This window comes from Ptychodera flava, chromosome 1 (assembly GCF_041260155.1).
Source record: "Ptychodera flava strain L36383 chromosome 1, AS_Pfla_20210202, whole genome shotgun sequence".
NCBI lineage: Eukaryota > Metazoa > Hemichordata > Enteropneusta > Ptychoderidae > Ptychodera > Ptychodera flava.
The window spans coordinates 5,721,838-5,737,110 of NC_091928.1; the positions used below are offsets into that span (position 1 = coordinate 5,721,838).

The 15,273-nt window shown below is 38.4% G+C and overlaps 2 protein-coding genes across 4 annotated transcripts in view; one reads left to right on the forward strand and one right to left on the reverse strand.

The window, feature by feature from the left end:
• Positions 1–8,994, forward strand: part of LOC139123995 (uncharacterized) — a 78,979-nt gene extending 69,985 nt beyond the window's left edge. The window contains exons 3-6 of one of the 2 annotated variants that reach the window (XM_070690224.1): positions 54–89; positions 1,106–1,205; positions 7,632–7,775; positions 8,443–8,994. In XM_070690224.1, the coding sequence (XP_070546325.1) occupies positions 66–89; positions 1,106–1,205; positions 7,632–7,747 (240 nt within the window). In that variant the 5' untranslated portion in view covers positions 54–65 and the 3' untranslated portion in view covers positions 7,748–7,775; positions 8,443–8,994. The remainder of the gene's footprint in view (positions 1–53; positions 90–1,105; positions 1,206–7,631; positions 7,776–8,442) is intronic. The other variant, XM_070690161.1, reaches the window with a different exon arrangement.
• On the reverse strand, positions 8,442–14,131 carry LOC139123822 (uncharacterized). 2 transcript variants are annotated; one of them, XM_070690070.1, is made up of 4 exons: positions 14,016–14,109; positions 11,687–12,181; positions 11,513–11,620; positions 8,442–9,967 (listed from the first exon to the last, which is right to left on the reverse strand). In XM_070690070.1, the coding sequence occupies exons 2-4, from the start codon at positions 12,171–12,173 to the stop codon at positions 9,870–9,872; spliced, it is 693 nt and encodes a 230-aa protein (XP_070546171.1). In that variant the 5' UTR covers positions 12,174–12,181; positions 14,016–14,109; the 3' UTR covers positions 8,442–9,869. The 2 variants fall into 2 exon arrangements, with proteins under 2 accessions (XP_070546171.1, XP_070546107.1); XM_070690006.1 differs by having other exon boundaries at positions 11,513–12,181; positions 14,016–14,131.
• Positions 14,132–15,273: the final 1,142 nt, after the last annotated feature.

Genomic DNA, 15,273 nt, shown 5'->3' on the forward strand with positions numbered 1-15,273 from the left:
TTCAAAAATGGTATTAATAATAACCATTATCTTCGAATTATGTTGTTTTACAGCTATGGCCAGGTATGAGACCATCACCCGGTAAAAAGGTAGGGTTATATCTCAATTAAATATAAAATACAGTCACAAAATGAGAAAAATTATTGTTGTATGATCAATTTGAACATTAATCGTTCACGTTTTCTGTCTGTTGGCGCCGGAAAGTCTCATTAAATAGGAAAGTTTTTTCCTGAACATAATTTTCATGATCTCATATTTGACTCAAATTTTCACTTATGCGTTGTATTTGCAAATACATCTTATCTACTGCGTCTTCCCGGGTTTGATATCTCGGCAAAAACTGATATATGCTTCCATGCTATAAAATTACAGGAAAAATATCGTAAAACATTTTATTGAGAGAAAGTTTGCAGTCGTTTACTTTGGCAGATATGGAGGCCACTATAGGCCTGATTATCTATTATATCAGTCTTCCAAAGTGTTTTAGAGAGATTGTTATATTTCCTTGAAATTATTTCGGGCAAGGTTGAAACTACGTTTTTGGCTTTTTAATCGGAATTTGACAAGTAATTGTAGGCTAAGGCGCAATAGCTCCTCTTTTGGAGTGAATAAAGGGTTGAGTAATTGGCTTTTGATTCTCTCGTATCGAAAGTGGACATCTCACACATTCTTCTCACATTTTTGTTTCTGAATTTCGAATTACGTATTCATAGATTCATTGTAACTGATTTATTTTTTAACTACTATTTGTGTGTTTTTTTAAAACAAAGTCGACATTTCTCTAGCTCATTAGTTAAGTTTTCATTTAGTTAAAGGGCCATTGACAACCCTGATGCTTCTATCAGATTGTTATCAGCGAATGACGTTAAGCAACACCGTTCGTGCTTTTTCCGCGAATATAACAGGAGAACCTATATTTATTATTTTTTGCTGAGCCATCACCTCATACGCGCCGTGGTGATTTGATTTGTGCACGAAGAGCGGACGATGATGCCCATCACTTCTTCACTGTGTCGTTCACCATCGAGAAGGGGTCGGTCAAACGACCATCGCCATTAACATTAATTTCAGACATCTCTTTGAAATTGATTTCGTCTTCTTACAGGCGTCGAATTCTGTCTTGAGAAAAATTATGGAAGCCTGGGAAAAACGAGTTTGGAATGCGAACCAGAAGAACCAAAAAGCACAGGAAAAGGAAGCCATGAGTGAGTAGTCGCCACGATTGTTTCCACCTTTTGAATCAGCGCCCTCATGCGGCGTGTACATGATACCTCTATTAAGTACCCTGCCCCCATAGTCCGTGGGCCGACCTCGTCTATCGTGTCAAAAATGCCAGATGGTCTGACGATAATTTTTCATCAGTACCAATGAAGGTTCCTTGCATACAAGATATAGAAATATCCATGTTCTACTGCCGAATCTTGAATAACCTTGGCGACAATTTCAGGTGAAAATTACATAAAAAACATGGTAGACGCAGACAAGGGTAAAGGTCACTTTACCGATATGTAATATAACAAACATTTTCATTGGCGGCAACTGCAGGAGGGAAATCAAAGGTCGCCAATCAGATGTTACTTTACTTAGTAATTAAATGGCTGCCTCTACTGCTACGCAGTATGCTTGCCATGTCGTCGAGACCAAAAAGAAAGGAGCCAATTTGCTCCTTTACAGAAAAATCACGCGTAAAGTTGCTAGAGTGTAGTGAAGTATGGATAAATTCCGATGGCGTTGAGAAGGAGGTCGCTCAACAATTACTCGGTGAATGCCGAGATCAAGCCTCGGTCAGCTATCATCGTGTATGTGGTCACGTTTCACGGATAAACGTAGCCTTGCGTACTGTGCTGTGTGTTTCGGGCGTTACATTGTGGTGGCCGTGTAACGCCCGAAACACACAGCACGGTAAGCAGGGCTAGGATAAACGTAGCTGCAGTACAGTAGCTCGAGGTTTTGCCTGGGTATTTCTATTTGGGTCGGACGGCAAAACCAGACTTAGGGATGTGAAAAATACGCTCGGGAAATGACATGTTTTTATCAATATCTCGCGATCCGCGCGGAGTCGCCCCGGAGTTAGGTCCGAAATGTGTCTTTTCTTAAAAGCCATTTCTAAACTACGTGCATTCCCTATGGGAGCTAAACTAGCTAAAAACGATAAACACGGCAAAAAAAACCGATAGTTATCACTTTCTAAAGTTAGAAAGTGATAATTATGTGAGTGTGGAAAGGCAATTTCCAATGCTTTGTATGCATATGGCAATAAAGTTATTATTATTATTATATTATTCTAAATATCGTTCTACGTTTAGAAAATAGCTGTAGTTTAGAAAGTCGGGCTTGGAGTAAAATAAAGTTTTCCAGGGATATATCGGATAAAAACGATAATTATCACATTCTAAATATCGTTCTAAGTTTAGAAATTAGCTGTAGTTTAGAAATTTTAGAATGTCGGGCCTGAGGTTGAACATTTTTTTCCAAGGATATATCGGATAAAAACGATAATTATCACTTTCTAAATAGCGTTCTAAGTGTAGAAATTAGCTTTAGTTTAGAAAGTTAAGAAAGTCGGGCCTGAGGTTGAACATTTTTTTCCAAGGATATATCGAATAAAAAACGATAATTATTTCTAAATATCGTTCTAAGTTTAGAAATTAGCTGTAATTTAGAAAGTTTAAAAAGTCGGACCCGAGGTTGAAAAATTTTTCCAAGGATATATCGGATAAAAACAATAATTGTCGCTTTCTAAATAGCGTTCTTAGTTTAGAAATCAGCTGTAGTTTAGAAGCTGGAGTTAGAGTGGAAAAAAATTTTCCAAGGATATATTGGATGAAAATGTTGGAACACCATTTCTGTTGTCATCTGTATATTCCCTGGTGTTTGAAGGGAAAAAGTGTGAGCTTGTAGTAGCAGTCTTGTAGAACCTGGAAAATACTATCAGTTTTCTCCAGAAGTAAGTTCTAAAAGCCAAAGCTGAAATGTGACTTGTCCAATAGACCCACGAGATAGTACCTCCAAATTAATGCATTGGCCCTATCAAAAGTGTTGCCAGCCAGGCTGCCATCTCCCAGCTGCGTGCTCACAGTGAAATGTAGAGTGCGTGAGATGAGGTCCCCAAACTTTTCCAAGAATATGTCGGAGAAAAAGGTTGATACATGGTTTCTGTTGTCATCAGTATATTCCCAAGTGTTTGAGTATGTAGGAGCTTTATTGTAGAACCCGGAAAATACTATCATTTCCCCCCAGAAGTAAGTTTTAAAATCCAAAGCTCAAATGTGACTTGTACAATAGATCAAAAATGGAACAGTATTACCACAGTTTTAATGACCAAGGTGTGTTAAAAATTACTATCGCGCGCGTCAATTTGTGCTTCAAGTTAATGCTAATGAGGCATTGATAAGGCTATTAGCATTAATTTGCGCACAATGGACACGATTGTCGTTGAACCACAGGGGCTCAGAAGTGGCTATATAAGTCAATATTACAGCGTTTTTCTTTCTTTTTCAATGTTAAAAATAAACTAGCTGAAGAGCACAACACTTGTGTAGCTGTCTTTTGTGTAGCTTGTATTGGCATGTATAGTGCGCCCTCAATAGGGAGTGTGATCATATGTAAATGCGACCTTTAGTTCCGTGACCTCTAGCCATGCCTACTTCCTGTCCTCGCTATGCAATTAGTACAGTAAACACACCGACGTCAGTAAACACAGCGACGTCTGTACGCATGGCCGGCCATATGGATAGGGAAGTAGGCATGGCTAGAGGTCACGGAACTAAAGGTCGCATTTACATATGATAACACTCCCTATTGAGGGCGCACTATACATGCCAATACAAGCTACACAAAAGACAGCTACACAAGTGTTGTGCTCTTCAGCTAGTTTATTTTAACATTGAAAAAAGAAAAAAAAACGCTGTAATATTGACTTATATAGCCACTTCTGAGCCCCTGTGGTTGAACTATCTGACCCACTTCTTGTCTGTATCTGAACACACCTTGGTCATGCGAATTGTGGCAGTATGGTTATTTACATTCGTCTTCACGTCACACATCTGGTTTATTTGTCATTAACACTAGCGGTGGCTATTTGACAGTCTTTGTTTTTGACGGTCAAAGAATAAACATTCACAATTTTTCGTCATCGCTCACTCACAGCCACATTTCTCTACTCTATGACATTCAATTCTTACCCAGTGCAATGGTCAATTCAACACGAGGCGCTTTTCTCGCTGGTCTATGGAAAAAAAATCACATTTGAGCTTTGGATTTGCCGATTGGGAAAACTGATATAATAGTATTTTCCTGGTTCTATCCGACATATCCTCGAACAAATTTCTTCACCCGAGGCCCGACTTTCTAAACTCCAGCTTATTTCTAAATTTAGAATGCTATTTAGAAAGCGATAATTATCGTTTCATGCTAAACTTTCTAAGTTTAGATTTAGATGTAGACAATTCTAATTAGCTTTCTAAACTTCCAGCTAAACTTTCTAAAAACGATAAAAACACAATTCGGCACCCTAATGCTTACTCAAGCCCAGAAGTGCAAAGAGAAAGGTAATCTGCGGAAAACGCTGTTAACAAGTAGATCAAATGAGCTGTCAGACTTTGATAATGACGACAAACAACACGTGTCTCCTAAAAAACGACATCTACGGTCTGACCCTGCCTCTAGTTCCATTTCTGCAGCAAAACGCAAAAGTGCATATGTACTACGACCAATATGTATAATATGCACCGTCAGAAATAACGACTTGATCCTATTACAAAGAAGAGGTCATACGAAAGACTTACTGCCTGTGAAACTGACGGACGAACATTGATTAAGCTGCCGAAATTAAGAAAGACGAGAAAGTTTTACTACAATTTAGAGGTCAAGACTTGGTCAGTATTGGAGTGAAGTATCACAGATCATGTTACTTAAATTATACCGGATGCGTAACTTACTCGTATCAGAAAAAAGCAGAGGAAGACAGCGGTATCATGTATGCTCATCCTTCAAGAAATTTTGTGATGAAGTTATACAGAAGAGAGTCACAGAGGGACGGGAGTGCATTGCAATGGATGTGATGAGAAATATCTTTATTAAAATGATCAATGACAATGAAGGCATTGATGCATCCACATAAACTCGTCACTAAAAAGAAGACTGCAAGCAAAGTTTGGTGACAAACTTGTGTTTATTCGACCTGAGTATCGGCAATGCGAAATTCTTATGGCTAGCAGAGAAGACATCGGTTCAGATAGTCATATCTTGAATATTACCAATACAGATTCTGAGAGTGAAGGGAGTGAAAATGAAATGGAATCACAGTCGATGACAACAAGCTATGATAACAGCCAAGATTAAAGGCTTGAGATGATCCACACTGCAATGAATATTCACAGTATTCTTGAAGAAACTGAAGGCGTTAATAACTGGCCTCCCAGGGCAGAAGACCTATCAATCCAACAAAGTAGAAGTTTTGTACCCACAAAGCTGTTCAATTTCCTAGCCTGGTCTGGATGCTCATCAAGATGTTCATGTAGAGAAGTGGAATTGCTTTGCACTGAGTTGTGTCAATGTGTTTCCTGCACAAACAATTCTATAGATGATGAAAGCAAACTAAGAGATGAAGAGAATGACTGTTCCTCAGACATTGATAGTGATGCTGAATAAACAAAAAGAATTGCCTGAGACCAAGATGGATATTACTCAGTGATGATAGAAAAGTAGCGGGACATCTCTGTATTTCAGATATATAGCAACAGAAAAATTAGTACACAGTCATAAAGAATGCGTGGCAATAGTGTTTTCTCAATATTTGGTTAAAATGGAGTTAAAAGAATGATTTTTGGTCAAAAATTAGTTATAACTATCATTTTCCAAATAGAAGGACATAACTCATCATATATTTTCTCTGAGAATCATATACTAGTAAAATGAAATCATTTACAATTCAATTTTAGGGCCTTTTAAATTTTATGAAAAATTGAAAAAAAACTCGATTTTGGTCAAAAAAAGGTTTATTTGACGTTTTGATCAAACTTAGTGTTCATTTTATGTCAGTAAATGTGAAATGAGAAAGGAAAATGGTTTACTTTTCATGAAAGAAAATAAACTTGTATGCATGTCAACATTTTGGTGAAAAAAATTGAAAAATGCACGTTTTTGGTAAAAAAGGCCCCTTTTACTGTAATTTCATCAAGTTAATTGCCATTTTGCTGATAAGTACCATTTTAACTGGTGATCATTTCAATAAATGCAATGCAAAGTAAAGCAACCTTGACTTAGTCATTTTTATCAAAAATATACTAATCTGCACGGATTTGGTCAAAAATCTGAAAAGTACAGATCTAACTGCGGTAGAACATTAAATTTTCTATACAAGTATGTGTAAGGAATCAATTCCACCACATGACAACTTGCTCAAATTTCCTCTTTCAAAAAGTCAACTTCTAGAGCCCTTTTCAGGGTTCGGCCCACAGACTACCACCCCCTATTTAATGTTAGCTGTTACTCTTAACAGCGCTCTCACTCAGCAAGTACATCTGGTATAATTTTACTTTCATTATAACACTCGCAAGAGATTGTTCACTAACTTTTAAACATCCTCTATGGATACTTTTATATGAAAAAAGGGAACCAGCATGTGCGTATCGATACAGAAAATGTTGTAAAATTTGTATCATGTCCCTTAGACGAGATTACCTGTATTAACATCCATCACAAAGTCGAATCTATACCGACATATTTCATTTTATAAGACTGTTTAGCCAACACGCATATATTTTCAGCTCCAGTGTACTTTATTTCCTATCATGAGAAACACTGACTGTAGAATATGACCGATCTGTATTTGAAGTAACAGAAATTACTATCATACTACGAGGTTATTACGAAAATACCGCAAAGGATGCACGAGGACATTGGCGCAGCGTATCGCCCGACGCGAAGCGGAGGGCGATGCGAGGCGCCAATGTCCGAGTGCATCCTTTGCGGTATTTTCGTAATAACCTTATTATTATACATCTTACATTCCTGATTGGGGCATCAAAATGTCGGAGTAGTGACCGTTTTCGTGCAATGTCAACAATTTTTCTTCCGATTTTATCGCGCCAGTGTGGAACGCTACCTCGGACGCGTTTCTGCAAGTTTTGGAGTGTGTGCACTACACACATACGTACGTACAGAGCGCGCGCGAGACTTGTTCTGGCACTCGTTCAAGGGGTCCCTTGAAACCGTTCTACAGTGAACGCGCAGATACAGCCGCAGGGAATGGGGCGCCTTGAAACCGTGCCGTACGGAACGAGCGCGAGTCCGTACGGCCTTTTTAGCGCACGCTAAATTCTATTGTTCTCGATGGTAGATGTATAATACTACCAGGTATTTGTTGTATAGGGATTATCTCAGCAAGCAAGATAGCTGGTCGGAGAATACCCTGATCAAGGTGTTACTAGGTCTGCTTGATGGCATGCTAATGAACCCTGATGAACTTTACATATCTTATGCTGTGTGCCTGTCAAAACCTGACGATTCCTCCATGAATTACCTCTAGAAGTACATTTTTAGATTCATTGTCATAAATGTGAATTTTACATAGCAGATGTAGCACCACAACTCCTGTCACGAATTTGTTTCTTTTTGCTGCTTCACAGGACAATCCTCATTCCGGGATTGGCAAGGGCCAAAGTATGACACCGATTATGTACAAGAAGAACTTCCTCTATCGAGTACGAAGGATCTGAATGCCTTTATAAGTCCCGATAGCTAAAACAGGAGAACCTATATTTATTATTTTGGTAAGTTGGCAAAGTTTTTGAGAGTTGCTTCCACTCTGTCAGTTTGCGAACTGGCAATCAATAAATAGATAGATTACGTACTTATATGAACAAATGTTCAAATAAACTTCCCCCCACACACAAGAACACACACACACACATATACATACATACACGCATACACGAATACACGCATACATACATACATACATACATACATACATACATACATACATACATACATACATACATACATACATACATACATACATACATACATACATACATACATACATACATACATACATACATACATACATACATACATACATACATACATACATACATACATACATACATACATACATACATACATACATACATACACGGATTACGTACACGTAAGTACGTAACACATGAGTTATCATAACAGTTTATTTGTTTAAGCGTTATTTATGCGTGTGTATGTGGTTTTTAACAGATACAGTAATTTACAGAATTAATGATCGTTCCTTTATCCTGACACTTGTTAACTATCCGCTTGTATAATGTGTAAGTACAACTTCTTTCTAGGGTCACTGTGTAACCGTACGGTTTAACTGAAAAGGGCGATGTAAGTTAATTATCAGATAGAGGATTTTAAAAGCACTGGACTTATGCGTGAAACTATATTCTCTTTGTCTTTCAGATACATCCTTGAATGCCGTCCCCAACCAAAGCTCTGGTCCCCAAAGAAATCGATGTTCCACAATGGTATATATTTTATTGATGTTGTACACCAGCATAGCTACACTTGCCTCCCATATTTTGTAACTTGTCGCATCCATGGAGATGAAAGAGTTTTGCATATCTGAAAGAAGAAGACCGAAAGCGGAAGCCAAACCGGTGACCGCTCCGAGAACGAGAGACCTTGTCGACGAGAACGAGAATAACTGGTGAGATCGAGCAACGAGAAGCTGAAATGACAACCAACAAAGTGAACAATATGCCCTTTGACCCTAGAGTATTTCATATCGCTTCGCTCTGACTCTGCATCAAAGATCGCAATGTTCAGACAGTAGGAGACTTAAAATGGCTAATTTATTCGAAATGAATCTGAACGATAGACTAGTCACATGACAGCATATACAAATCGCATAACATCATATAGTTTAATAAAACTCTTTTCAATTTGAAATGTAAGGCTTACGTTTTCGTTCATTGGTCTAATTAAAATAGGCTCCCGTCTGCAATTACAAAATGCCAGTGTTATCGTGTTTTCTTCGCTGTCGTCGTTGATATCTCTGTCACCTTAGTTGTGTTTGTAACCGAGTCATCTGTTCTCAGACCGAGTATGCACTGTATTACACTGATAATGCGACAATGGTAGATTCATTGATTCATTGAGACTGTCTGCTACATTGGCTTTCATAACAATTCTGACGTCAGTGAATCAAATGAGGGCATTACACAGGAGTTGTTGATAATATTACCTGTCATTAATTCAAAGATTACCCCTTTTTGTTCCAAATCCGTCGATTTCCAACGAATTTCGGAAGGAAAAGTAGAAATAACACAGCTGGAATTCGACATTAAACAATTTTCTGGATAGTTAAGGTCGCTAGCTACGGATTGATTTTGTCTATTCTTCCGTTGGTATGGAAAACGTATTTCTTGGCTTGGTATACAACTTAGTCAGGCTATGGTTTTTTTCTTCGAGACATATACAAAAAATCTCAGCTGTTGTAGTGTATATGTGACATTCATGGTACTTTTTTCTCGTTCATTCGGAATAAAATCTCTGAAGCAAAATGACATCAATCTCGTCCAGTCGGTTTTTTCTAAAAACAAATTTAAACGAAAATAAGCTTTTAAACCCGTAATATGTTGTTCAAGGCCTGTTTTGAACGTTCACTTGTACATTCAATGAAGAACTATTGTTCTTGAGGAAGTCAAACCCTCAGGACGCGGGAAAACAGAACAATTAATGAGAGACAGTTTATTGGTCAGAGGTCTTTTTGACAAATATTTGAGTGTCGCAGGAATCATTTTACAGCAAAGCAGGCATGCAGTAACATACTTCTAACGGATTGGTACGTCCAAGTACAGTAATCAAATGGAGCTTAGGCTCGGTAGTTAGTCTGTTTCCTCGATCGGTACGAAGTTGTCATCTTTGCTGACGTCATCGCCAATGGCAGTCGGCTCGTTCTTTGGCATGCAAGACAAAACGATACCTAGGAAAGCAAATGAAAGATGCTGGTGTTTATATTGAGTTCAATTTTGACAAAGAACGCCTTATAGAACATGATAATGATGATGATGATGATGATGATGATGATGATGATGATGATGATGATGATTAACGGCGGCAATGAAGTAAAGGAAATGACATAAAGTCTGTCATGCATAGATTTTTAGCTCCTGCATGTTTGTACACATGGCAAGCTGATACCGTTCCGCTGTCTGCCTGTCCACAAATACTGCTGTTCAGATACAATTGGAATTTTGTTTACATGTATAGTTACCTAAACTAGAGATTCATTCATTATGCAAGGATTGCATAATAAGTGTTAATTTGCGCATTTGCTAATTTCAGACATTTGAAAATATATCTTGACAAAGATTGTCCTGAAATTGATGAAAGTTGGGAAAATATTTACCACACAAAATACCATAATATATTTTGACAATGTCGATGATTGCATACCTAATTAGCTATTCTGGAAAAAGTCTTACAATATCACAGTTCCGGAGCGTTGATATTTGCTAGACACTAACCTAGGGATACCTATATGTAGATTTGCTTCAATTAGCTTTAGAATTTTTAGGCGTAAATTTCTCTATTTTTTCACATTGTTCTGTGAAAATCTTCTTTTCTGAGAGCACTAGTGACATAACATTCAATTTTCTTGTAGATCACCACAATGAACTCATTTCAAATTGCACGTGTTCTTTCTCACTTCAGGTCAAAACATCTCCCTCTCTGAAAAAGCTTGTAAATGTGACAATGTTTAAATTTTGTTACTATGCACCTATGGATGACCTCTTTAAGATACGTAATAAATAAGATGTATAATGATGATATTTACATATGTATATGTTTAGCGCTGATCAGTTTATTTATCACTCGTCCGATAGCTGTGAACTTTAGTATGCAGGTCTTTGGGGATGACTTGATTTAGATGTGTACACCCGATTACCAAATTTGTAAATGTTAACTAATATTTTTGCTCAAAGTTTCTCATTTTTAAAGGTGGTGACTGTTATTCAAAATGGAAAGCATGTTCTGTTAAAACTGTTTAAAGATATTTTCAGTGAAAACCACGGTGCATCATTTGCAGCTTGGTCTTTGGTCTCAATTATTCACGATCTGAGGGAGGACAAATTTCTGGTCGAAAGTCGATGCCCAATATCCCTCAATTCATCATAGATTGTAACCAATCCGGTCAACTTACTTAACATCAAAGAGGTCCTAAAAGAGACACCCTATAAAAAGTTCAAAACAACCCCCCAAAAATTGTTCACTTATAAGAATTAGAATCCGAACCTCCCCTTTTTTCTCTAAAAATGGTTATTATCTGGTTCTTTTTTCATAAATTATTACTCATGTCAATGATTTGCTTTCAGATCATGCGTTCTCACTTTGTCGTTATCACTTCACATCCGGGCTATGTCTTATGATATTTACAAAGCCAACTAGCATAAAGATGAACGTGTAACATATTTAAAAAGTAGAGGGAGCATTTTTTCCGTTAGAAAATATGCAATAAATGACCTACCTGCATCATCAATATAGCATAGGTATGGAAGAATTGGGACGAACTGTATCGTTTCCGAGTCGTCAATTTTGTCGCCCAATACATTGTCGTTTGTAGTTGCACGTTTGCCTAGATAGTTTTGATTGTTCATGGCGCGTTTGCCAAGATAGTTATGGTTGTTCATTGCTCGTTTACCTAGATAGTTTTGATTGTTCATGGCGCGTTTGCCAAGATAGTTATGGTTGTTCATTGCTCGTTTACCTAGATAGTTTTGATTGTTCATGGCGCGTTTGCCAAGATAGTTATGGTTGTTCATTGCTCGTTTACCTAGATAGTTTTGGTTGTTCATAGCACGTTTGCCCAGATAGTTTTGGTTGTTCATAGCACGTTTGCCCAGATAGTTATGGTTGTTCATAGCACGTTTGTCAAGTGTATCGTCTTGTTCGTCTTGGGTAGCGCCGCCAGCAAACATTGACCTCAAGAATTCCGCAGCAGTATCGTCATCTTCAGGCTTGGAGCTAGCACCCTCGGAAGCGCCTTCGTTACCTCCCTTGCCGCCGTCCTCTTTTGCGGCAGTGTCGGCACTGATAACTCCCGAGTCGACAAGTTCATCTTGGCTTGATGCGATACACGTCATTGTCATGAAGACAAACACAGCGCACACAATAATAGATCCTCTCATCGTTCAATCTGTAAATACAGCGAAGATAAGCAGTGATTCAGAAAGGAAGAGTGGTGAAAATTGTCCACGACTTCCTTCCTGACCCGTTTCATAAACGAATGACTTTCTCGAAGGAACTGAGAATTAGATGCTCCTAACTGGCCTTGTTACCAAAAGCTACCAACTGTTGAGCCATACCGCACTGCCACCACTGAAAGACTTTGACTCCTTCCTCTCCTCAAACACTCCAAAAACAAACAAACAAGCAAACAAACCAATTCGTCCCCTTCTCGCCAATCGGCTTTTTCAAGTTGTCATGTCCTTTGTGGAAGTAAAAACATTTGCCGGCTGACGATAAAAATTGTCAGTCCGCTCTTATAATGTCCTCTCATTGACAAAATGTATTCGTTTGTCGGCGGAGAAACATCTTGTGAACGGTAGTTTTCGCGAACATCTTCGCTGGCCCTCTCTAGTTAGGAGAACAACTGAACAGAAACAGCCGAGAGATGACACAGATACATGAACAAACAAGAACAATGGTTTATACATAGCTAAACTGGTATCGAGACAGACTGACAGTGACACACATATGGGCAAGCAGACAGCAGGAGAGCCCGCCAGGCAGACACATTGACAGACATACAGACAGACATGCATACAGATGGGCGAACGGATGGATGGAGGGACAGACAGACAAATAGACAGACAGACAGACAAACAGACAGACATAAGGACGAACAGACAGACAGAGAAAGGCAGGCTGGGAATCAGGACTCTGAAAAAGGTGATGGCAGGCCAGAAGACATTGAGGTAAAGTTTCCTCGTGCAAAGTGTGGGTAAACAGTTATACACAAATCTTTCAATTTCGAAGGGTGCATTAAACCATTTCCTTTTGAAATCAAGTCACCGTGCAAATATGGCACCAGGGAAACCAAAATTACCTTACCGACATTTGAAATTCAAAATGATCGCCATCCCTGTATATAAAGTTTTTTTAGTTTTCGCTAAATAAGTCGAATAAAACTTTAGTTGCTTTGTGAGTTTCACAATGAGCCCCCACCAGTGGTAGACCAAAATTGAATCGCAAAAATTGGAGAGTCCGACTATCTGTCCACAAGGAGCGTTCTACTCGTAGCGAATGACAAAAGAGCGACAGACGGAGATACATGTTGGAACTGAGGTACTAAGATGAACGGATAGTAGGGTAAACGAAGGGAAAAGAGTTTTCACGATTGAAAACTTTAGGCATGGGATCTATCTTTTCTTAAAGAAATAGCAACACTTGAAAATTAAAATATTCGAGGGAGTAGGAGACTTGGTAACAAGACCTTGACAAATCCCTCGCGAAATAAGTCCTTCCCGCTTACATAAAAAGAGACAATGGCTGTAATATTTGACAAGATTTTCATGATTTTTTCCAGTAAACACATTTATTTTCCTCAATCTCGCCCAAACCTACGAATACAAAATATTGCTACAACGAACACAAAACACGCATGCTATATGCAATATTACTATTGCTAAATGAATTCTAGTCCATGGACCTGCAATTCATTTTCTAACACTTGGCATTACACACCAACAGGCTTTGTTGACATGCTTATGAATGAGTCTAGAACTGACTGGAAAAAGAAACCGCATTTTACAAATGGAACAAAAATTGTCATGATGGCAAACACATCAAAGGGTACAGCTATCAGAGCTTGAAGGTTCCTACTGAGAAAATACAGGTAGTAAGAGTCGATGACATTTCTCCAGAAAAACACACCTAATCGACGCAGACTGTATGGTAGTTTACACGAAAATCAACCTCGAAGGCAAATTTTGAATATCAATCAAATCAAAATGGAGCGCCGTACTTACTGGTTGCTTAAAACACTCTTTTTCTGGGTAGAGGCTGCCTGTGTCAACATCAGCTCGCAGCTATCATTTAGTGACATGTATTGTGTTTTATATATATAGTATGGCAAGATACTGTCACTGTGAGAATTTAATGCGTTAATTAATAACCACTATCGGAGATAAATCCCTCTGACGTGACCACAGCCATATAATGCGACAAATTAGTTTCGTTAGTCATAATTCAGGGGATTTTAATGTTCATATAAATGAATATTTACGCCACAAGGTTAATTGCCATGACGACAGATGAAGATAAAAGAGCGACTGTCCTTAGAATTGTCGGAAAGGGACCTCGGCCCTGTGGCGACCTTCGTTTTGGTGCTCCGGACAGAAATAGTTGGGGTTGATGTTAGTAGAGACATGGTTGCGTGGCCCGCCAGCTGATTTCAATGATAGTGCGCGTCAGTCGTCGCGCTGGGCACAGGAAGAAATATTCCAGTGCACGTAACTCCAGCCAAACGGTGCATCACTGCGATCGCAGACTTGCGTCACTCCTCTCTGTATGGGTCTCAGTTTCCGAGGATGAACTAACGGTTACGGCCATTTTGTTGATTAAATTGAGTCAAACGTTAAAGTGTAACAGTGTTAGATGAAAATCAAATGATCAATGAGACTTCGCGTTATACAACGAGCCCCCAAATAACTTTCAAAAATGAATAAAGTCAGTACGCACCTCGAAATCGAGACGCTTCACTGTCGCTAACACCTCCAGTAAGAAATAAGTTAATCATTTCTTTTCGAACAGAACATAAAAATTAGGGGTCACCTTGCAAAAGTTGGTACTAGAGAAACAACTTTCCCAATATTTCCCGACACTTGACAACTTAAAACAAAAATTAGTGAAAATAAATATAAACAATGCCAGCTACTGGGTCTTTAAGTTAATATCGACACGAGATAGATTAGTAATGTGATTGCGTTTTTAAATGACAGAGTGACAATGGGATTCCGGCTGCTTCTTGACCCTACTGTCATGATCTTCCAAATTGGCTCAAAGAAAATTAATATCCCACGCTCGCAATACATCGCGTCCTTTGACGCGATTGATCAAGCTGCAACTCTTCTTTGTTTAGACTCTAACAATGCTGGCACCACGAAACCCCTTTTACTTGAGCTTAAAATTGTCAAAATGAAATATTTTATCTTGTTAATCATTGTTTTAAATACATTTATATTGTCAGAACTCTTGATCGAAATATTTTGGACATTAATAATTCAT

What these genes read in the sequence shown, in the direction of transcription:
- LOC139123822 (XM_070690006.1), bottom strand. Translation starts at nt 12,173, where the DNA reads ATGAGAGGATCTATTATTGTGTGCGCTGTGTTTGTCTTCATGACAATG. An exon ending in ATGCTATATTGATGATGCAG is followed by an intron (nt 9,968 to 11,512) that starts GTAGGTCATTTA and finishes TTGCTTTCCTAG; the next exon opens with GTATCGTTTTGTCTTGCATG.